At 47.3% G+C, this 24902-nt stretch overlaps 1 protein-coding gene across 2 annotated transcripts in view; it reads left to right on the top strand.

The window, feature by feature from the left end:
- The window catches only part of PUS7 (pseudouridine synthase 7), a 186271-nt gene that overhangs the window by 39055 nt on the left and 122314 nt on the right, over nucleotides 1-24902 (top strand). For both annotated transcript variants that reach the window (XM_088480231.1, XM_088480230.1), the window contains exons 3-4: nucleotides 5037-5121; nucleotides 5196-5297. In XM_088480231.1, coding sequence (XP_088336357.1) covers nucleotides 5037-5121; nucleotides 5196-5297 — 187 coding nt within the window. The remainder of the gene's footprint in view (nucleotides 1-5036; nucleotides 5122-5195; nucleotides 5298-24902) is intronic.

The raw sequence follows: 24902 nt of genomic DNA, 5'->3' as shown, positions 1-24902 counted from the left end.
CTCTGTCCGATATCATGCTCATACACTGTACGATATAGCAGTGATATCGTACTAATCCGGCGGATCGGTTGCTATATCGCACAGGGTATAGGCACCTTTACTGCAGGTTCATTTAATCTGGGGATGCGATGTACAATCCCATGCAGTGCTATGCGGGTGGGGGAGGGGGTGCTGGCATATCGGGGGACGGCCACCCGATAGCACCGTGTGGCGCCCGCCCGATATGTCTGATCCCCTGGCGCGTCGCAAGGCGCATATCGCACCGTGTATGGGTACCTTTTAGATATCTGCAGTGGCGTAACTAGGGTATTTGGAGCCCTGGGGAAATAAAAAAATGGAGCCCCTCCCTATGTGTGCGTGCCGAGAAATGGGTGTGGCCACTGAAAAATGGGGCGTGCCAACATGACGCACACCCCTTTCTTGCCACTCTGGGAACAGTCCTTTCCATTCCATGTACATCTTAATGTATATCCCCCCTATATAGTGCCCCCCAGTAGTGCTGGTTATACAGTGCCCCCAGTAGTGGTCCTCCCCGATGCAGTGTCCCCAGTAGTAGTCCGTCTGTCCCTCCCCCCTCCTCCAGCAGCAGTGCAGTCAAACACACACTTAAAAAAACTTACCTGAATCCCTGCTCCCGCCGTCCACATCTCCGTCCTCCCGGGCCGGTCCGCTCTGTCTCTCCCATTACCCACTGCAGGAGCCGGAAGATGGAGCGCATGAGTGAGCTTCAGCCCGGCTTCGGCAGTGGGCAAAGCAGTCAATGAGTCTGTCTGACTCTCATTGGCTGCTAATTAAAACAAACACATAGCCGCCGGTGCGCGGCTGTGTGTTACTTACTGTGTAGTGCTGACTGAACTCAGTTCGGTCAGCACTACACTGACCACGGTGTCCTGGACCGCGGCCCGATGGCGCCCACGTCACATGCTTTGCTCGACCCTCTTAGTTACGCCACTGGATATGTGTTTAGTAACGTGTGGGTCGTCCTCAGCAGCAACATGATGGGGCATGGACTCCAGAAGCTGTCTTAAGTACTTCGTAGATACTGTTCACCATGTCTCCTGAATTATGGTACACATTTCCCTAATATTCACCAGTGGCGGAACTCTGACATGGCACATTGAACTGCATACCGCATGTGTTCTATTGGGTTAAATTTTGGTGAATGAGGGGGCCAACACATGATGCCTCACTCAAATGAGGTGCTCCTCCTGCCACAATCTGGTGTCTATAGACCTGTGTTGCTGATGCATTCGTGCTGAAAGAGCCAGATCCCATCTGGGTGAATGCATGATATGAACAGATTAAAATGATCCGTTGGGATGGTTACGTAGCATCTGCCAGTTAGTGATGCCTGCAGGTGTAGCAGAGGTCCTAATGCGTGCCAGCTAAAACCACCCCACACCATAATAGTCACCAACTCTTTGGACTGTCCCTTGTTAGTATGTGGGGTCCATCGCATGGGTTCACCAGATGTTAGACAGTCAATAGGTTGACAGGGACAAAAGGTTGACACACTAAAGGTCGACGTGTACAAATAGTCGCCACATGATATTTATAACTTTTTCTGTATGGTTAGGCACTTTCCCGGATGATTAGGCAAATACCCCGACGGTTAGGGTTAGGCACCAAGGGGGGGAGGGTTAGGGTGAAGATTAGGGCTAAAAAATAAAAAAAAGTCGACCATTTTGTTTTCTACCATTTTCACGTCGATCTATTGATCGACCATTTGTATCTGTCAACCTATTGACTGTCTAATATCGGTGTCTGTCTAGACACTGTCGACCTTTTTACTGTCTATCTGTTAATCCACACCCCCATTGCATTGTGGGATGATCACCACATCCATTATCATTGATCTGCCAAAATAGTTGGAACCTTGATTCGTCGAACCAGACTACACGTTTACAGTCATCTTGTGTCCAGTCGCAGTGTTCACAAGCTCAGGTGATGCGCAAAGCCTTGTGCCGTTTGGTCAGCAATGGTACCTGAGTGTCCAGTCGGCTTCTGTACCTTTTTATATAAGAAAGGGAACATTGCATTGTTAAAACGCAATGTTACTTGTGGCACAAGCATTAATTTTTTATTTTATTGTTGGCAATTTCACACGCCAGTCGGATGTTATAATGTGAGCCAGAAGACGCTGTCCACGAGCATAAAAAATATTTTGGCGGCCACAGCTGTCATATGCTGGATGTAAAGAGAAACAAAAAGGAGGAGGCGGGGAGCGCACACAAGCTAGAAAACAAATCCCAATAATTGTCTCCACTTGCATACACAATATGGTTAAAAAAAATTACAATCCAAATAGGCCATTGATAAATACATAAATCTTATTTATTAAACTGTATAGCACACATAGATGTTAAATAAAAAAGGAATAAAAGTTCAGTCCCCTGATACCACTGTGTTGGTCACCCATATAAGCTTATATGGGTGGGGGGGGAATTAAAAAATTTATAAAAAAGTTAAGTGTCTTTCAATACGGTATTTCAAAAACATAGGTGAAAAATGCTCTTTTTATGCTGACACCTGTTTTCCAGATAGCCCTTGTTCGTAACTCTACAGTTTTGTGTCCAATATAAATATTTGTAACTACCGTGTAGTTAGTGATTTGTGCTGAATGCACCAGTTTATATTTTTTTTCTCTGTCAGAATAGCCTGCTCTGGGTATTTGAGACCATCCAATATTGATGTTAACATATATGAATTCGGAAGCAGTAGAGAATAGGCAATTTTATAATTACTGCAGCAACGACGAGCAGACCTGGGCGGTATGTTTAGATCTTACGGCAGTACCTGTATAGTATTATAGCACTGCAGCCCGATCCTGGCGTGACCCAGAGACGTAGTTGCGTTGCCATGACGTCACTTAGCTGCATGCCTCCTGCTACAGTGATGCAGTGACACAGTAGGGCAGGCTGCAGTGCTGACTTGGGCTGCAGTGCAATGAATTTGAATCAATGTGTTGCATTGTTTTTCCGGTGGGAGCCAGTGTGTGGTTTATTTTCCTATTGGTACCAATGTGTTTTTGTATTTCTATTTCATCCACTAGGGGACACTGGTGTCTATACCATGGAGTATAGACTCCAGTGTCCCCTATGAATTCACAGAAAGGGATTTATCGGTAAGTACCAAAATCCTATTTTTACCTCTGGGGGCCAATGTGTGTGTTTTTCTTCGTGTGGGGGCCAGTGTGTTTGTTTTTTCCTACCGGGGCCAGTGTCATCTGCTACATGCTTCATGGGCTGTAGCTGCTAAATTGTTAGATTTAGATAGAACCTTAATTAAGATGAAACCCCAAAAAAAGTCAGGTAGGACCCCAATTTTTTAAAGTGAGAGGTTCCTGGGACCCTCGTTTTTTGGCTAAGCGCGATCACTGTATGTGGACACTTAAATGAACCATTGTAACCAACAATTTGTTTAGGACTCGTGGACCCATGCTATTTAATTATTAATCAATTTTGTCTCTAATTGAAATTTTTTTATTTTTTTTTTCCCCCTGTCACTGCCCCTAATAAGAAGCTGAATGTTATGGATTATCTTGTGCCGGAATGTCATCAAACTGTTTTGCTTCCAAAATGTTGTGTGTTACTGGTTGATCACTAGATCCTTTATCTAGAACCGCTCTGATCTATAGAGCGCTATCCTTTTTTGAATTGGCGCTCTGTCTTGCCCACATAATGTAGCCTGCAAGGGCATATTATTGTGTAGCTTTAAAAATTTGGTGTTACTAGTAAGATGGTGTCTAATCTTGTATTGTAATGCCTTTTAGAAGGTTGGTAAAAAGATGGCCCTGTTAACATGTACCCACAAGTTAAGCATTAGGGCAGTTACAGCACACCATTTTAGGCTGACTTCAGAACTGTGAAAGAGGAGCTTTTTCCGTTTGCCTGACACAGGTCCTAATCACTGTTTAATATCTTTGCCTCTTTTATAGCAGGACGTTAGGTTCGTATTGTGTAGGGATCAGGGAGAGTGGCTCTGTTTACAGAAATAATATTATGTTTTTTCAATGTTAAAATGTCCTTTATACAAATCTTCCTCATTAAAAGTACTACTGTGATCACAAAGATGGTTCTTAAAAATGTATCTTGACTAAGAAGCTGAGGGGGTGATTAAATTCTTTTATTGATCACCTCAACTGATGGGCGCCCGACAGAGCAATTCAATTGTTGCTCTGTTCTGGCATGCATAGCTAAGGGTAGACACATTTCTGCTTGCAGCCACCTGAGGTGGCAAGCAGAAATGTTTGAGAAGCCGGCAATTTTGGTGCTCCCAAAGGTGTACTTCGTGAGTTTAGCGTGTTTGCGTGGCTTAACATAAACTTTTACTGGGGGGCCTTGATTATAAGGTGGTGTTACATAGTGAAGTGTCAAGCGCCTAGTAACATAAGTCATTAGAATCCATAAGTCATTAGAATCCTGCATGCACATCACTTCTTTGAAGTCTGTGTCCCGGTGCCTTCCATGTCTAACGCTCACTTAGGAGCAGCCAATATGTAAAACAATATAAACAATTGGCGGCACTTGGGAATGAGAGAACTTAGACAGCTATATCCAATCCACCGTTTCAATGCTTTAATCACACTTTTGTCAGGGACAAATAAAAAGATCAAACAAAACCATATATAGGCATAAGCTTATCGTTTTGTTTTCAGCTGTTTCCAATAATTTGTGTTAGTGCACATCAGCTTTATTACAACTTGTATGTTATAACTGCATTTGAACTGCAGTCTGCTACTCCCACAAGGCATCCACTGTTTTCATTGTGTAGGAGTTTCTTAACCTAAATGCACTATTTTCTGTTTTTTTTTCCTGGATCACATTTTTTAAAACTTATCCACACTACCATTGTTATGTCTTTCTCTTGGCGTATTACCCAACTAAAGCAATTGTTTTCATAAACTTAACAGGTGAGTGTAACAAATTAGGTCATAGTTTTATAATCATTTGAACACCAATGAAATATGTTTCTACCCCCACCCCCTTGCTCTTGTCAAATATCAACCCAAAAACACACATTTCTATTTTTATTAGGTATTCTGATTTTGTTGTACACGAAATAGGAAAAGATGGTAAAATCATATACTTGAATGACTTATCGATCCCAGCAAATGATGAGGTAATTCTTGCTCACTAGATTTTAATGTTGGTTTGGTTTACTTTCAGAAATACTTAAATTTTTTTATTTCATAGGATCCTTCAGAAGAAATGTATTCGATTCTTTCAGAGGATGAGAAGAAGCGATTGGAAGAACTGCAGCTATTTAAAAATAAGGAAGCTAATGTAGCTATAGAGGTAATGTGCAAAACCCATTTGTTGAGGGGGAACTTCTGGTCTATTCGTAACACAAGAATGATCATATTTTTCCTTTATTGCTATAGGATAAAGGAAGAGTTCTATATTACTGATATTTGTCAACTATTTATCTTATTAAAGGGATAACTACGTAAGTAGTATCAGTTTGTAATAACCATTTCCAGTACCAGCTCATCCACAGTTAACTTGAAGTGTTTAATTTTGAGGAGCCATGTGTCCCTCTTGAGAAAGCCTTAACAGTCTCCCATTTTGCACCTTTTTATGCATGTCTGTATAATTAGGATACAGTGAATTATGAGTTGTGGTAGACTTACCTTTTGTTAACTCTTTTTCTTAGAGGCCTTAGGGTCCACAGGGATACCATGGGTTAATATGGTTGGAGTGATCCAGGCACCAAACAGTTAAGCTTTCAGCTCCCAGGATGCCTCTTGTCCTCCACATATAACCCACCCCTGGTCACAGTTTTTTAAACAAACCCAAGGCATGAGAAGAAAAGAGAAGGAAATACAATGTACACCAGAAAGACTCTCACACAAGATTAGGGAATCCGTGACCGAACGAAAAATTACCCAGTGCAGCCAGGTGCGTCCAGGGTGGGTGCCCTGTGGATCCTATGGACCTTGAAGAAATAGTTAACAAAGGTAAGTCTACCATAACTCTTATTTTCTTCTTCATGGACCATAGGGAGTTCACAGGGATACCATGGGGATGTTCTAAAGCAGTTCAACTAAGGGTGGGGATGCTCCTTAGCAGAAAGGAGAACCCTCCGTCCAAAGGAAGCATCCTGAGAGGCAAACGTGTCAAAGGCGTAGAATCTAAAATAGGTGTGGACAGAAGATCACGTAGCTGCCTTGCACAATTGTTCCGCAGAGGCACCACGACAAAACGCCCACAATGGTCCCACAGTCCGGGTAGAATGTGCTGTCGCCGTGTTTGGAACAGGGAGATGAACCTGCGTGTAAGCCTGAGAGCTAATCATATGCAACCATCGAGCCAGAGTATTGATAGCTGGCTAGCCTCGTTTGTGAAAACCATACAACACAAAAAGAGCATCTGATTTTCTAAAAGAGTTCGTACGATCCACATAGATACAGAGAGCATGAACCACATCCAGGGAGGCTTCACCTACAGAAAGGTCTGAAGACTGGAAAGCTGGAACCACAATCTCTTCATTCACATGAAAACGGGACACTACCTTAGGAATGTAACCCTCCCATGTGCAGAGGACGGCTCTATCCTGGTGAAAAATCAAAAAGGGGGAGTGACCAAAGAGCGCTGCCAAATCGGAGACTCTGCGTGCAGAGGAGATAGCAAGTAGAAAATGTCTTCGCTATCAACCACTTCAAATCTACTGAATCCAGAGGTTCAAATGGAGATTGTAGCCCCTTTTGAACCATTAACAAATCCTACGGTGCCACCGGTAGGACAAAGGGTGGCTGAACTTGGAGGACACCATGAAAAAAAGTTCTAATATCCGGCAGAGAAGTGATCCTTCGCTGAAACCAGACTGACAGCACAGAAACCTGTATTCTCAGTCTCCGCCTGGCCACCCTGAGGTCTAACCCAGCCTGGAGAAAATCTTAGGGTCATACTTTTCTGTGGGAAAACCATTGGCCAAAAGAGTGCCATAGAGGAAGAGGAAACGGAGTGTCGATAGATAAATAGATTCTGTATGACGGTGAACCAATGGCGCCTGGGCCAAGCAGGAGCTACTAGTATTACTGTTCCACCTTCCTGCTTAAATATCCTGAGGACCCTAGGGAAGAGGGAAATCGGAGTAAAGAGGTACGCCAGCTTGAAATCCCACCTCACTGCAAGTGCGTCCACGAAGGTGGCTGAAGGAGCGCTGGTCCTGGACCCCCCGTACCTTGGGATCTTGTGGATGTGACATGAGGCCATGAGGTCTACATCTGGTAGCCCCATTTGTTCACCAGGTGTTGAAAAAAAACCTCGGGTGGAGAGCCCACTCATTCCTGGCGACTTAGAAAGTCCTCTTCCCAGTTGCGGACTCTCGGGATGAATATTGCCGAGATAGCCGGAAGATGATCTTCCCAGATCAGACTGACTATCACTTACCTCATGGCTGCCTGACTTTGTGTGCCTCCCTAATAATTGAGAGAGGCTACTGTGGTCGCGTTGTTGGACTGGATCTGGACCGGCCTTGGAGAAGGTCGTATGCCAGGATGTTTATGGGCAGGTGACTTTCGTGATTTGTCCATCTTTTCTGAAAGGTATGTTGACCTGTCACCGCCCCCCATCCTCGAAGACTGGCGCCCGTGGTGAGAAGCACCCAGTTTGGAATCCAGAATGGGCGACTCTCATCCAGATGAGCCTTTAGTAGTCAACACGAGAGAGACAGCCGAACCTCCAGAGTGAGTAGGTTCCTCTGGGACCATATTAGATGATACTGCCCATTCCACTGGGAGAGAATCAAATGTTGTAAAGGGCTGGAGTGGAACTGATCATATTCGCCATGTCAAAGGTGTATACCATTGGCCCCAGGAGCTGCATCGCTGATTAGAATGGATACCCTTCGCTTGCAGAGCAATTTGCGCACTAGCTATAATAGGGCTGAAATCTTGTCCTCTTGCAGAAACACCCTTTGTGCCTGAGAATCCAGAAGTGCCCCAGATGTACCATCCCCTGTATTGGAGAGAGGATATTTTCCAATTGATCCAGCCGTGCGTCTGTAGGTAGGCAATGGTCAGTTGGAGATGCTGTTGTTAAACAGCTGGAGACTGCCAATATCAGAAGGTCGTCCAGGTATGGCAGTATTCTGACTCCCTGTCGCCTGAGGTAGGCCGTCATAACAGCCATTATTTTGGTGAAGACCTGATGGGCCATTGATAGACCAAAGGGCAGTGCCTGAAATTGGTAATGTTGTTGCAAGACAGCAAATCGTAGACATTTTTGGTGGGATGTTGTATTAGGCACATGCAGATACTCATCCTGAGTGTCCAGGGAAGCCATAAAATCACAGGTTCCATTGCCAAAATATTTGACCGATGAGTCTCCATACGGGTTTTGGCTACACGGATAAACTTGAGGGTTTTGAGATTTAAAATAGGGTGATGAGACCCATTTGGGTTCTGAACCAAAAACAGATTGCAATAATAACCTCTTCCTTGTTGAACCACAGGGACCGGGATTCTCACCACTGCCTGCAGCAGGGAGTAAATGGCCTCTTGGAGGGCTAAGGCCTTGATGGAACCTGATGGAGGAGTTGTACAAAAAAAACTTCTGGGGAGGATGCCTCCGGAAGGTGAGGGCATACCCCTGAGAGACCACTTCACGGACCCAGGAGTCTGTGTTTGATGCCAGTAGTCTGCAAAATGAAATCTGTCTCCCACCCTGGCATCTCCCATCAGGTGGAGGGTTTGTCATCCAGCTTGGAAGCTTGACTTCTAACCAGTCAGGACCTCTTAGTTCTCGCAGGACCACCAAGCAGCAAACTAAGATGGTCTCGAGAGAGGCTGTCCTTTTGCTCTTCCCTGAGGGCGAAAGGACCAAAAAGAAGACTGCCTAGACTTTGATGTAGCTGTTGATGGCAGACTTTGAGGCTGCCAGAGTAGCCACTGTCTTATCCAATTCTGCTCCAAAAAGTGGAGTGTTTCCATAAAAAGGTAAGGATTCCAGAGCCGCCTTGTATCCCGCATCTGCTTTCCAGGACCTTAACCAAAGGGCTCTACGAGCAACAACCGAAACTGCCGATGCTTTAGAAGCCAGGAGCCCCAGCATCTATTGCAGATTCTCCCAAATAGGAGACTACTTCTCGTATGTGGGAGATATGTCAGCTGTTCTCTGGTAGCATTTGGTAGTGACTTCTAATTCCCCCGTCCATTCTTCAACCGCCTTGGATACCCAGGCCGCAGCCGTAGTCTGCCGAGTAAAAGCTCCAGACAATGAAAACACTGATTTAAGATATGATTTAAAGTTTTCTATCTGTAGGATCTTTAAGGGAAGATGCTGACGGTATTTGCAACGTAGCATCCCTGACTAAATGTGTCACATGAGCATCCACAGTAGGAGGGACTTCCCACTTGGTACATTCAGTAGGTGGGAAAGGATACAAAGATGCTAATTCTTTTGGTAACATGGAACAGTTTATCCGGAGTACTCCATGCTTCTTCCATAAGTTCAGTGAGCTGCTTAGACATAGGAAACTCAGCTTTACCACCTTCTGGTGTTTAAACACTGGAGCCTTAGGTCTAGGAGCTGGCTCATCAACCTCCATAATTAGGATTGATTTGATCGTCCTCACCAAAGAATGGACATCCACTGTAGAAGGATGGTCCTCCTCGCCTGAGAGAGACCCTGGAGAAGAACCCGGCGCATCATCTGACTCCTCCGATGATGCGTCTCAATCTACATGCTGAGCAGACTAATAAAATTATATCGTTTGCTTAGGCGCTTTAGTGGCTGTCAGTTCTCTTGCAACATATGCTGAAACGCAGAAGCTAACTGAGCCGTACTCTGACCTTGAGTGGGCATAAACATCCATCCAAGAAGGTTGTTTAGGCGGAACAAACATAGCAGGCTATAACTGCTGTGGGGAACCCATTATGAGAGGCAGCGTGGGAGTAGCCAAACTGTTCACTAGCTGTGTCATAACCTGAGACAAGGAGAACACCCAAGATGGCTCATCTACAGGGGCTGGTAGACTGGACTGGTGAGGTAGGCCTTTTATAACCTACAGCACACAAACCATCATGTATAAAGTCCTGAGGGGACAAACCCGCCAAACAGCTTTTACATGAAACCAGCATCGGGGCCTCAGTTTCCTGTTTACCCTTATTCTTAGACATAATAAATAAGTATAGAATGTGACTGCCTTCTCAAACCATAAATGTGAAGTACAATTTGGGGGAAAAAAAAATATATTCCTCACACACCTGTAGCAAAGGGTTGAGGAGAAATAGCAGTGATAGTTATACGAGACAGTACATGAAAGTAACAGAGCCAGCACAAGTCACATACAATGCGTATACAATATACTTGCAATGGGCCCTGAATCAACTATGCAAAACACAAGGCTTAGTAGGATTTTGAGCGCTGTATAACCTGGCCTCTGAGGAGAGGAATACAGGGAGACTAGACCAAAAACCTCCTGAGACCAGCTGCATACAACAATGATAGTGGTCACTGGGCATCTTGTATATAGAGGAGGGTAGGAGGAGCAACTTAGACGCCGGAAAATCTTAAAGCTGGTTTGACAACTGGGCTGGGGGAGGGGCTGCCGGGGAGAGCCTACCTCTCCTATGCTGTATTAACCCCCCAGGTGCGCTGGCCTTATAACATGGCCGCCGCCACTGTCCTTGACACCAGACTGACTTGCCTCGTGGTCTAGTGGGGGAGCATACTCATTGGTTGCCCCACTAGATCTCCAACCGCCGGAGGTACGGACTGCCACGTTGTTCCCCGCGAGCGGGGAACCACCTTACCTGCATCTCCCGTGCTTCCGGTTGCAGTCCTGGGTCCTTGCATCGCCGCTAGCCAAGCTCAGCTGGTGCCCACCAAAATCACCAGTCCGGTTACTGGTGTTGCGGGGGTAGGTGAAGCAGCAGCACAGGCGTCCTTTAGAACGCATAGCGCTGCTTGCCCTGAAGTAAAAATAAATAAAATTAAACATAAATAAAAAGCTTGGGATTGCCTCAGCAGTCCCCTTGTTATAAAAGTGCGTCTGAATCCTCCTGCACCAAACGAAAAAACTGAATGCCTATGGCCAGGAGTGGACTGTGGACGAGGACATGAGGCATCCTGGGAGCTGAAAGCTCAACAGTTTGGTGCCTGGATCACTCAACCACATTTCCCCATAGTATCCCTGTGGACCCTGAAGAAGAATCCACAAATTATACTCTACAATAATCCCTTTACAGATGGACTAAAACAATGCATCCTGGAACATTGTATAATGGAGCGCCACCTCTTCTCCAGTGATATTCCAAGCAGTTTCTAAAAATATAAACATACAGTGCATCCGGAAAGCATTCATAGCGCTTCACTTTTTCCACATTTTGGTATGTTACAGCCTTATTCCAAAATGGAATAAATTCCTTTGTCCTCAAAATTCTACACACAATACCCCATAATGTCAACGTGTAAAAAGTTGTTTTCAGATCTTCGCAAATTAAATAAAAAAAAAACTAAGAAATCACATGTACCATAAGTATTCACAGCCTTTGCTCAATACTTTGTTGATTACACCTTTGGCAGCAATTAAAGCCTCAAGTCTTTTTGAATGATGCCACAAGCTTGGCACACCTATCTTTGGGCAGTTTCGCCCATTCCTCTTTGCAGAACCTCATGCCCCATCCATGGATGGGAAGCGTCGGTGCACAGCCATTTTCAGATCTCTCCAGAGATGTTCAATCTGATTCAAGTCTGGGCTCTGGCTGGGCCACTCAAGGACATTCAGAGTTGTCCTGAAGCCACTCCTTTGATATCTTGGCTGTGTGCTTAGGGTAGTTGTCCAGCTGAAAGATGAATCGTCGCCCCAGTCTGAGGTCAAGAGCGCTCTGGAGCAGGTTTTCATCCAGGATGTCTCTGTACATTGCTGCATTCATCTTTCCCTCTATCCTGACTAGTCTCCCAGTTCCTGCCGCTGAAAAACATCCCCACATCATGATGCTGCCACCACCATGCTTCACTGTAGGGATGGTATTGGCCTGGTGATGAGCGGTGACATTGACGCCAAAGAGTTGAAATTTTGTCTCATCAGACCAGAGAATTTTGTTTCTCATGGTCTGAGAGACCTTCAGGTGCATTTTGGCAAACTCCAGACGGGCTGCCAAGTGCTTTTTCTAAGGAGTGGCTTCCGTCTGGCCACTCTACCATACAGGCCTGATTGGTGGATTGCTGCAGAGATGGTTGTCTTTCTGGAAGGTTCTCCTCTCTCCACAGAGGAATGCTGTAGCTCTGAAAGAGTGACCATCGGGTTCTTGGTCACCTCCCTGACTAGAGCCCTTCTCCCACGATCACTCAGTTTAGAAGGCCGGCCAACTATAGGAAGATTCCTCGTGGTTCTGAACTTCTTCAATTTACGGATGATGGAGGCCACTGTCCTCATTGGGACCTTCAAAGCAGCAGATATTTTTCTGTACCCTTCCCCAGATTTGTGACTTGAGACAATCCTGTCTCGGAGGTCTACAGACAATACTTGGACTTCATGCTTGGTTTGTGCTCTGACATGCACTGTCAAGTGTGAGACCTTATATAGGCAGGTGTATTCCTTTCAAAATCATGTCCAAACAACTGAATTTACCACAGGTGGACTCCAATTAAGCTGCAGAAACATCTCAAGGATGATCAGTGGAAACAGGATGCACCTGAGCTCAGTTTTGAGCTTCATGGCAAAGGCTGTGAATACTTATGTACATGTGATTTTAAATTTAAATAATTAAATTTGCAAAAATCTCCAAAACACTTTTTTACATGTGGTCATTATGGGGTATTGTGTGTAGAATTTTGAGGACAAAAATGAATTTATTCCATTTTGGAATAAGGCTGTAACATAAAATGTGGAAAAAGTGAAGCGCTGTGAATACTTTCTGGCTGCACTGTACATAAACAGCAAACAGGGAAATCTGGGAGTACTATAACGCAAATGATCTACTTAAATATTCCATGGCAGGCCTTTCAATGGGATGTACCCAAGCAATAAAATAGGGAGGGCAAAAAATATACAAAAAAAAATATTTACTTGACTGCAGGATACGTCTCCAATCTGAGAGTTAGTAGAGGATACAGGTTGAGTTTCCCATATCCAAAATGCTTAGGACCAGGGGTATATTGGATAATGGAACATTCCGTATTTTGGAATATTTGCATACCATAATGAAATATCTTGGGAATAGGACCCAAATATACACACACAATGTATTTATATGTTATATACACATTTATACACACAGCCTGCAGGTCATTTTATACAATATATTCAATCATTTTGTGGCTCAAACAAAGTTTGTGTACAGAAATGAAAATAATTTATGTTTCATATACACCTTATACACACAGCCTGAAGGTAATTTTATACAAAATTTTTAATTTGTGCCTTAGAGAAAGTTTGTATACATTGAACCATCAAAAATCAAAGGTTTCATTATCTCAGTCATGCCAAAAAAAAATAAAAATCTATATTTTGGAAAATTTGGATATGGGAGACTCAACCTGTAATTTATCCACCAGAAAATGTTTAGAGAAGGTATGAATAGATATCCATCCTGCTGCCTTGCAAAGGTCTGTGACTAGGCACGAGTCTTTTTTTTTTTTTTTTTTTCTTAAGTTACTTTACTAGTGTGAGCTTTGGCAGTTTAAGCACATTCCTTGTATGCATGTGTGAGTACTTCTGTAGTACATCTGGAAGTAGTCTGTTTTGAAGGTGCTTGCTTCTCCGATCTCCAGTTGGGATCAGAAACAGATATGCTAAGTTCTTAAGATCTAATGTTTAGTTAAATATATAGTGATTGCTCTCACTAAATATAGCGAATGCCGTTTATTCTTCTTGTCTTCCATTGGCCATGGGCAAAAAGGATGGTATCAGTTTCTTGATTGGTATGTAAAGTTAATAAAATAATCTCATCAGGAAAGTTGTATTGTCTCTCAGGACATCAAAGGCATTAAAAATGTTCTTTGCACCATAGTGTCTGTAACTCTCCACTTGCCTTTAATGTCGTCCATCTTAGAGAAATTCTCAGCATTGTTCAGATGTGCTTTAAGTACTAAATATATGTCCTAAAGAGCCACAAACAACTTGATGGAGGGATAAATTAAGCGTGACTTGCCTGCCCTCAACTTATATTAATAGCGCCAGAAGAGCTCCCTTGTGCAGAAGCCTTCCCGGCACAGGAAGCAGGAAATTTTGAATTTCCCAGCTGACAGAACTGTGGCGTAAGGTGAAGGACTTTTGCCATGTCCGCATTCTAGAGTTTTCTTTTAGCAACAAGGAATAATCCCACTGGAGTGTAATATGTGCCATCCAAGGTAGCCAGATATATATCCCCCCCCCTTTCTTCTGTACCAGATCGTCCACTAGTGATCTTGTGTTTCTACTGAGGGCCCAAGTGCTTATCTCAAAAAAGACTTGACTCCCAAACCACATTGTGACAGGTCCTGCGCTAACATAGCCAATACAAATATTTGCCATGCACGTATGTTTGAGAAGCTAATAAACTAATCAGAAATAACCAGGAAACCCCTTTTGGAAACTGATCGTGTATGCATAGAATGAAGCAATTTGTCAAAATCACTCATTATGAACAGGAAACTGCATCTGCAGTAGCCCCTGTGATCATTACTGTGTATTTATGAGTCAAAAGTAGGAAAATATATATCACCTTTACTTTAAGATGTTTTACAGTTTGTTGTTTAGATGAGCTCACATTAATGAGTATCATTGATTTTTTTTTTTTTTATTATTATATCTCATAGTACAATTTTGTTTATTTGCACCTTTTATTACCCTATATACTTTATCTCTGTGCACTCATCTAGTTAGGTTGCCCCTCTCCCCCAATAATCTGCTTATTATTATAGTCCATTTAGAGGACTTCTAAATGCTTAATAGTCTCTAATTTGTAACAACTAACTGACACTTCCGTATCTTCATTTTTATGCACCATAAATGCTATTCAAATTGTTCAGGGGCTCCAATGTCATCTGTTATGTTAGATTATTTTAGTGGGTTTGCTGACAATTAAAAGAAGGATTTATCAGATTACTCGTTCATCCCCATTCTTTGTTTTGTACACTTTCACAACCTCCTGAATGGTCTCTGAGACCATTTTATCTGAGTTGAGATCGTTTATTACACTTTTTAATATACAGTATAGTGACTTGTATAATTTTTTTTTCTACCTCAGGGTCCATAGGGGGTCCACAGGGTTGACCTTGGGGTATATCTGGATCCACGGGCACCACGCAGTTAAAGCTTTGCTGCTCCCAGGATGCACTTGGGTCCGTCTCCTCTATACCCCGAGCCACAGGCACCTCAGTTTTAGTTGGTGCGCACCTCAGTTTTAGTTGGTGCCCGGCCAGAGTCGGGTCACCCTGGCGCGGTGGGGCTGCATAAGCAGCCCCATAGCTTTATTTTTAAAGAAGATTTTTTTATTTTTTTTTATTTATTTATTTTTTTTACTCTACAGAGCGGCTGCATCAGACTGTCCGTCTGGACGTCCACGCTGCCGCTCCAACAGCCCCGCTGGCGCTGCGACGCCGGTACTGATCCAGGGATCGCAGCAGGACCCCGGAGTCAGTGCTAGCGTGGCTCCGGGACCTCCCACAGACTGCTGCCGGACACAAGGGGCCAGGTAAGCCGCGTGCAGCACTTCGCGCTGCGCGCAGAGGGAAATTATGCAGTCTTTATGCCGCCGGTCTCTGAGGACAGACCGGCGGCGGCGGGCTCCCCCCTCTTTGGAATACCCCGCATGTCCGCTGGACCACCAGGGTGTAAGGCCGGCAGGGACACGGCGTCCCTGGGGTTCCATTGCTAGCAGGGGAGGCAGCCTTCCCTGTTTGAGCGGCTCCTCCCCTCAGCCCAGCGCGCCTTCTATCAAGCGTACTGGCGTCGCTGGGCTGTGCTCTCTCGGCCACTCCTCCTCAGAGCTCTCCGGCGGCCATCTTCCCAGGCAGTAAGCAGAGCTCCCAGGCAGGCTTCCAGTGGACCGGTCCCCCTGCGTACCTCTCCCCTGATCAGGGCAGTGTTCCCAGCGCTATAGCCCTCCCAGACACTGAATCTGGGAGGTTGATTATAGCTGGAGGTGCAGAGAGTATAACTTCTCTGCATGGTATGTGACTATTGCTAGTGCTGCTGTCTGTGCTTTTTCTACTTACTGTCAGCTTTTTATCTATCCCTTTCCTTCTCCTAGGGCCCACAGGTGCGTGGGGGGGAGGGGTGTTCTTTCTGTGTACCTCGCTTACATAGATCAACGTATTTATGAGGTCCGTCACATACTACGGTGTGCTACTCAGTACCAGATTGTGGGCTGTTTGTGTTGCATACTTGGGAGTGCGTGGGTGTTACACGCCTTACCTCGTTTCGGTGATGCACGTTTATTGCAAAAAGTTTTGTCATGTCTGATGAGGAGAAAGAGCGCTCCGAGGCTCCTGTGTTGTTTTCCTGCCGTCGCTGTTCGGCAGGGGTTGACGGGGCGGATTTGTCTCAGGACGGTCTGTGCGGGCGGTGCCAGCTGGTGCCTGGTCCCTCTAAACCCCCGGTATCGCAGGAACCTCCGTGGGCGATGTTTACGCAAGTGCTGGCGTCGATCGCGGACCGGCTTGCGGTCCCGACTGCGGCGCCCCTTATAGGGCGTTGCCCCAGCCTACCATCCCTCGTTCCCCAGATGTGACGCGTCTGGTGCAGTCTCCTCCCGGGTCTCAGACTGTGGGTCCTTATGCGGGTTTGCCTATATTTGTGCAAACTCCCACGGTGCCGCAGCAGTTGATGGTGCCGTTTCAGGGGTATCCTCAAACGGTGCCCCTCCCTGGGTGGATGTCCTCTCCAGCTCTGTTCAGAGCCTGGCGGCTTCGTCATCGGTCTTTCAATCTATGTTGCACAGTGATTTGCCCCCACGGGCGTCCAAGCGACCCGTTCCGGCTTCACTGGCGGCTCAGTTTACGGACACGGACGTGTCTTCGGATGACTGGGAGATCCATGAAGACTCTGACTCGGATGCCGGGGCCCAGGAGGTGGAGGCTAAGTCTTCCATTAATGTGCCAGCATTGGTTAGGGCGGTGCGGGCCATCCTTCATATTGAGGAGGATGTGCCGGCTCCCAGGTCAAAATACCCTAACTTTAAAAAGGCCAAGGTAACTTCGATTGTTTTTCCCCTGTCTGACCATTTAACGGATCATATGGCAGGGGCCTGGCAGTTGCCCAGCAAGAGATTCCAACCGCAGAAACGGTTGGCTTCAAACTATCCGTTTCCTGAGGATCATTGCAGGAAGTGGGAAACTCCGCCTGCGGTGGATTCCCACGTTACCCACTTAATTAAAAGCGCTACGCCTCCTTTGCCGTCTATCTCCTCCCTGAAAGATCCCACGGACAGGAAAGTGGAGACTTGTTTAAAGTCTATCTGCTCTCTCTCGGGGGCGGTGGCCCGTCCGTCCATGGCCATCTCTTGGGTGGCTAAGGCCATCGAGAGCTGGGCCAACGCTTTGGAGGATACCTTTCCGGAAGATGCTCCGGAGATCCAGAGAGCGTTGATAGGACAAATGAGGTATGCGGCTTCCTACATTGGGGAAGCTTCGTTAGATGCGAGCCTGCTGACCTCTCGGGTGTCGGCTGCAGCTGTGTCGGCGCGTCGGTCCTTGTGGCTGAGGTCTTGGAGAACGGACGCGGACTCCAAAAAGGGCCTGGAGGCCTTACCTTTTAATGGGGAGTTGCTTTTTGGTCCAGACTTGGACAAAATTGTGGATACGCTGGCTAAGTCTAAGTCAGCCTTTCTCCCTTCGGCTTCTGCAGCTACCAAGGTACGGAGCTCTGCCTTTCGGTCCTTTCGGGTTCAGGGCAAGGCAAAAGGTCAGTCCTTCCCGAGGCAGTCGGCAACCAAGGCCGCTTCTAAGCCCAAGAAGCAGGCCTGGAGTGCCAGGCGCCCTTCTTCCAAGCAGGAGGATAAACCCTCTGCCTGATGGGGCGGGCCTCCCTCTGGGGGACCCCAGAGTGGGAGGCCGACTTCTTCTGTTTGCCCAGTGCTGGCACGATACCACCACGGATGCCTGGGTTTGAGAAGTGGTCTCCCAGAGGTACGCCCTGTCTTTTCGGCACAGACCGCCCCGCCAGTTTTTCTGCACGAGTCCTTCTCAGGATATGATCAAGACCTTTCAGATTCAGGTAGCTATAGAATCCTTCCTGAAAGCAGGGGTCATTGTTCCCATTCCTCAATTACAACGAGGGACGGGGTACTATTCTTCTCTGTTTCTGGTGCAGAAACCCAATGGTTCTCATCGCCCTATCCTCAACTTGAAGTCTCTGAACAAATTCCTCAGAGTTCCCAAGTTCAGGATGGAAACGTTACGTTCCATCATTCTGGCGATGGAGCCGGGGGATTACATGGTGTCCCTGGATATCCAGGACGCCTACCTCCATGTTCCGATAGCACCTTCGCACCAGAGGTATCTGAGGTTCGCTATCCTTCAACACCACTATCAGTTCCGGGCGCTTCCCTTTGGTCTCTCCACGGCACAGAGGGTGTTCACGAAGATTATGGCGGTCATGGCCGCACATCTTCGGAACCAGAATGTACGGCTGCTGCCGTATCTGGACGAGCTCCCCGGAGATACTGCTTCAACATTTCCACCTGACGATAGCTTGCCTGGAAGCGCACGGGTGGCTGATAAATTGGAAAAAGTCCTCCCTGATTCCATCTCAGCGGATGTTTCATTTGGGATCCCTGCTGGATTCTCGTCAGCAAAGGATCTTCCTGACTCCGGAGAAGGTCTCCTCCCTGCAGCTGCGGATACACAGTTGCCTGAGTAGTTGCCGCCTGTCGGTCCATTCAGCTATGAGAGTTCTGGGCTCCATGGTGTCGACATTCGACATGGTGGAATTTGCCCAGTTCCATTCCCGGCCCCTGCAGGGGCTGATTCTATCGGAATGGAACGGGTTACCTCACCGGATCCGCTCTCAGTTGCTGGTGTTGTCCCCGGAGGTTCGGCAGTCTTTGGCTTGGTGGCTTCAGACAGCTCATCTGGTCGAGGGGCGCCCCTTTTGGATCCCGGACTGGGTCCTGCTCACGACGGATGCCAGTCTTCGGGGTTGGGGGGCAGTGACCGGCTCGTTGTCACTTCAGGGTCGTTGGTCTGCGGAAGAAGCTCTTCTTCCCATCAACATTCTGGAACTGCGGGCAGTATACAGGGCACTGCAGTCGTCCGGTCCCGTTCTTTACGGAAGGGCGTTTCAGGTGCAGTCCGACAATGCCACCACGGTGGCATATATCAACCACCAAGGAGGAACTCGCAGTCGGGCAGCGATGTTGGAGGTGTCTCGCATCCTTGCTTGGGCGGAGTGTCACATTCCAGCGATCTCGGCAGTCTTCATTCCCGGAGTCCTCAATTGGGAGGCGGACTTCCTCAGCCGTCACGACGTGCATCCCGGGGAATGGTCGCTTCACCCAGAGGTGTTTCAGCTACTCATGGACAGGTGGGGGCTGCCGGAGCTGGGTTTGATGGCCTCCCGTCACAATCACAAGTCTGGTAGACGCGCTGTCGGTGAAATGGACATTTCACCTGGTGTATCTGTTTCCTCCAATATCCCTACTTCCTCGGGTTCTGCGGAAATTCAAGCAGGACGGCGGCACGCTCGTGCTGGTAGCTCCGGCGTGGCCCAGACGTCCTTGGTACTCCGATCTGAGGTGCCTCTCCATCGACGCTCCGTACCTTCTCCCTCAGCGTCGTGACCTGTTGTCTCAGGGGCCCTGCCTTTACCCGGATCTGGGTCGGCTGTCTTTGACGGCGTGGCTCTTGAGACAGCCGTCTTGAGGTCTAGGGGTTTCTCTAGTTTGGTTATTGGTACCATGCTTAGGGCACGCAAGCCTGATTCCGCACGGATTTACCACAGGGTGTGGCGCACTTATTTTCAGTGGTGTGAATCCAGAAACTATAACCCTCAGGTGTTCAGGGTTTCCAGAATCTTGGAGTTCCTTCAATCGGGTTTGGACCTCGGCTTACGCCTGGCCTCTCTGAAGGTTCATGTGTCTGCTTTGTCCGTCTGGTTTCAGCAGCGGATTGCTACACTCCCGGATGTTCACACCTTTTTCCAGGGTGTTCTCCGGATCCAGCCTCCCTTCGTGCCTCCTGTGGCTCCTTGGGACTTGGCGGTGGTGCTACGGGTCTTGCAGGGTCCTCCTTTTGAGCCTCTTGAGTCGGTGGACCTCAAGTGGCTGACGTTCAAGACCGTTTTTCTCCTGGCGATTGCTTCTGCCAGGAGGGTGTCCGAGTTGGGGGCGCTTTCCTGTCACACCCCCCCCCCTTTTCTGATTTTTCACCAGGACAGAGCGGTGCTCCGCACTCGTCCTGAATTTTTGCCCAAAATTGGTCTCAAAGTTCCACATTAATCAGGAGCTTGTTGTGCCAGCTTTTCAGTCACCTGATTTTTCAGCTGGTGAGGCTTCCTTAGATGTAGTCTGGGCACTTAGAATCTACGTGGACCAGACTTCTTCGGTTAGGAAGTCGGATTCTTTGTCCTCTTCGGTTTTCACAAGAGGGGCTGGCCTGCCAACAAGCAAACGTTAGCCCGTTGGCTTCGTTCAGTTATTTGTGAGGCTTATGCACAGGAAGGTTTACCTGTGCCAGCCTCTGTTAAGGCTCATTCCACTCGTTCTGTGGGTCCCTCTTGGGCTGCTAGACGTGGCGCCTCCGCTGTTCAGCTGTGTAAGGCGGCCACTTGGTCTTCAATTCAAACGTTTTTGAGGTTCTATGCGTTTGACACCTTCGCCTCTCAGGATGCATCCTTTGGGCGCCCGGTACTCCTTTCAGCACAGGAGCGTCCCCGCCCGTAGTTGAACTGCTTTGGGACATCCCCAAGGTCAACCCTGTGGACCCCCTATGGACCCTGAAGTAGAAAACAGGAGATATGGTATGAACTTACCTTTGTTATCTCTGTTTCTACGAAGTCCATAGGGTCCACAGGGCGCCCGCCCTGACGCACCTGGCTTCATATGGGCTGTGTGGCTGGTCACCGGTTTTCCGTCTCCCATTTCTGTGAGTATGGTTTCTTGTGTGTTCCAGTCTTCCTTCTCTCTGTTTAGTCTCCTCCTCCGGCCTTGGCTGCTTACCAACTGAGGTGCCTGTGGCTCGGGGGCGGGGTATAGAGGAGGACGGACCCAAGTGCATCCTGGGAGCAGCAAAGCTTTAACTGCGTGGTGCCCGTGTATCCAGATCCAGCTATACCCCAAGGTCAACCCCGTGGACCCTATGGACTTCGTAGAAACAGAGATAACAACAAAGTTAAGTTCTTACCCTATCTCCTGTTTTTCTTCAGGAAAAGTCTGCGGCAAATGCCGTGGCTCACCCTGTTTTTTTGGGTTTGGAAAACTTAGAAATGTTAGTGGAGGAAGCTTAGCATCACATTGCACATTAAATTGCATGCTTGGCATATTGTTACAACTTTATTGTGGTCCATTATATGTCAAATGCAATGTCTCTTATTGCATAAGCTTAGCATTACATTATGCTTTATATTGTGTTGTGTTCTGTTTCTGATGTGAATGTTTAATTTTGAACTTTGTACTTATTTCAATATGTTTTTGTGTGATGTCTTTACTAATTGTGATGTAGGACTGTGATGCTTTTGCTTCAATAAAAAATAATTACAAAAAAAAAAAGTCGGAAAATATACATACACATTGCTATAATAGACCTGGAGGCAGGGTGAGATACAATGAAGATCGCATATTAAACTGAAATTTTAATAGTAAGAGGAACATGTTTGGTCAACAGTAAAGAGATTCCTCTATAAATATACTGGCTAAAAGGAGTGATCGGTCCATCCAATCTATAGCCTTTTAAAGACTGGCTTTTCTGCCCTGCTGGTTGTTTCATTTGCAGATGAGTTAGATCAGGGTTCTGGTTCTTAAGGAACACAATAACTCGGCCCATGTTCTTTTCACGTGGTGCTCTAAGTAAATGATGTAACTGACTAATCTAGATGACAAAAGCATAGTACAGGTTGAGTACATGGTGCAGGACCACACCCTTAAGTGCAGACAGCAATTTTTCCTTACTTTAGTAATTTGAAGATTTAAATGTCACACAGTTCTTCCCAGATCTTTTATCCTCTTGTATGGAGGCAACAAACCATTTCCTTATTTCAAGTAAAGGCTGACTGTAGTTTTAATCTCCAAAATAAATTCTGATCCTCACAGTATAATCAATTGTGATGTAACTAGAACACTCCTAAAAACATAAGAGAACGGTAATGCAACAACTTCAAGCATAATTTAGAAGAATCTTCTGAGGAAGAACCAGGAGGTTTAAAATGCATTAAGCTTTCCTGATCATTTACCCCCCTGCTTTGTTGCCGCTGGATGAGACTTTGAAATGCTCATCCATACATAGGACTGCTGGTGACCAGTATCTTTATGTTCCTATGCTTGCCTGATACCATATGGGAGCGCGTAGGCGCCTGAGACCCTAAAAGAACCCATCTGGGATATCCATTTCATGTGGTGATATGCTTGTTTTCTTCTTCAGAGACCATAGGATCCACAGGGAGTCCTTGGGGTATAGCTGGATCTGGTTCTCGGGCACCACGCAGTTAAAAGCTTTGCTCCCAGGATGCACTGGAACCATCCTCCTCTATACCTTGCCAACGAGGCCCAGGCACCTCAGTTCTTGGTGCCCGACCGGAGTCAGGTCACTGTTTGCGCAGGGGGGCTGCCCCAAAGCTGCTTATTTTATGAGTTGATAATTTTTAGTTACTTTTTACTCTTCAGAACGGACAGCAGCAGACTGTCCATAGGACGTCTGCGCTGCCTCTCCGTCACCCTGCCGGCGCATCAAAGCCAGTACAGATCTGGTGATTTCGGCAGGACCCCGGAGTCTGTACGGGACTTCCTAGACTGCTGCTGGAACTACAGGGCCAGGTAAGAGCGGATCACTGCTTGCAGTGATCCGCATGTTATGCAGTCTTTACCTCTGATGTCTGGGGACAGACCTGAAGTGCTGGCAGTGGCGGCAGGCTTCCCATACTCTGCGCGTCCACTAGACCACCAGGGACTTGAAGCTGGTAACGGGAAACCAGCGTCCCGGGGGTTGATTGCTGGACAGGGGAGACAGCCTTCACTATTTAGCGGTTCCTCAGCTCAATGTGCCTTTCCGCTAAGGTCTGACATTGGTGAGCTTCTCTCCTCCTACGGCCACACCCCCTCTGAGGTCTCCGGCGCCCATATTCTCTGGTGCATCGCAGATCTCTCTGGACAAGCATGCGAGCCAGTCCCCCCTGTATACCTCTTCCCCTGGGATTAGTGTGTACAGCACTATAGCCATTCCAGACACTGAATCTGGGCGGTTGATGGAAGTGCCAAGTAGCAGTAGGTAATGTCTATCTGCATTGACTTGTGCTAGAGCTGACTGTGTCTTTTTTCTGATTCTGTCTATCCCTTTCCTTTTCCTACAGCCCTAACTGGTCTGTGTGGGGAGGTTTCCTTGATCTCGCATATATAGACTGAAGTATTTGTGAGGTCTGTCACATATGGTTGTGAGCTGCACGGTGCCATAGTGTTGGACCAGTGTTTTGCATACCTTGTCTTGCGCTTCCTCATTATATATATATATATATATATATATATTTATATTCATTTCTACTTCAGGGTCCATAGGGTATCCACAGGATACCTTGGGGTGTAGGTGATGACTTGAGGGATCGGGCACCATAGAGGTAAGTTTTCAGCTTCCCAGGGTGCACTAGGGTCCCCCTCCTATACCCCGCCCCCGAGCCAAGGCATCTCCGTTTCGTTTGGTGCCCGGCCGGAGTCGAATGCACCTGTTTAGAGGGGGCTAGAATTAGCACCTGAAGTTTTCTACAAGCAGCTGTGGCTGCTCATCTGGATGTACAGCATGGACAGTCAGTACTGACGTCCATGCTGTCTTCCCTACACCCCCGCCGGTACCAGAACGCCGCTACTGATCCGGGGATGCTGGTAGGCATCTGGGGTCACAGCTAGCGGATGTTTGGGACCATGGCCGGATTGAAGGGGGCAGCAGGTAAGCAGCGGGGTCCCGCGGTGGGTCCCTGCTGAGCACATGGTCCAGAGTCCCCAGGCAGGGGGCTCCCTGGGGACTGGCTGCAGCGTGGAGCCAGGTACCTAACCTGCGCTTCCACTACCCCCCTGGGACAGCGGACCGCGGCTGAGCGGTAGCACTGCGGTGTCCCAGGGGTTAATTGCATGCCAGGGGAGCGTGCCTTCCCTGTAACACAGCCAGCGCCTCCCCCGCTGCACACAGCCCTCTCCGCTCTGCTGACTGGCCCTGTGGCAGCGTTCCTCCCCCAGGCCGGCCTCCTCTCTGCTCCTCGGTGGCCATGTTTTGCTGGACGCTGAAAATCTGTGGCATCGCGGTCTGGGTCCCCCAGCATACTTCTCCTCCATTGGTTCAGGTCTGTGTATGCAGCGCTGTGTCCTACCAGGCTCTGTGTCTGCGTAGTTGAGAATCAGCGCTGATAGTGCAGGAATCGATTTCTTTGCATTGTATGTGACTTCTGCTAGCGTCTGCTGCCTGTACTTTCACTTTCTACTGTCAGCTTTTTCACTGGCCCTTGCGGTGCGGTGCTTGCAGGGTGGTTCTCCCACTATACTAACAAGTATCAGTGAGAGGGGTCACATACTTACCATCATGTCTGAGAGTGACTTTCCTCTCCAGCTTTTGTGTACTAAGTGTAAGGTACCAATAGCGGAGGGGCTATGTCGGCAGTGTTATTTATTGGCGCAGCCAATTACTGTCACGGCTCCAGTACAGGAGCCGCCCTGGGCTTGTTTCGCCAAAGCGCTAACAACCCTCATGGGCCAGTTAGCTCCGCAGCCTGCCTTCCTACAGATGGGATTGTCCCAGCAGTCAGTGGTGTTGTCACCCATGCAGGGTTTCCCGAGACAA

The sequence above is a fragment of the Taudactylus pleione genome, unplaced genomic scaffold (assembly GCF_031769625.1).
Source record: "Taudactylus pleione unplaced genomic scaffold, aTauple2 ptg000251l, whole genome shotgun sequence".
In the NCBI taxonomy this organism is placed as follows: Eukaryota; Metazoa; Chordata; class Amphibia; order Anura; family Myobatrachidae; genus Taudactylus; species Taudactylus pleione.
This window is presented reverse-complemented; position numbering and strand designations above follow the sequence as displayed.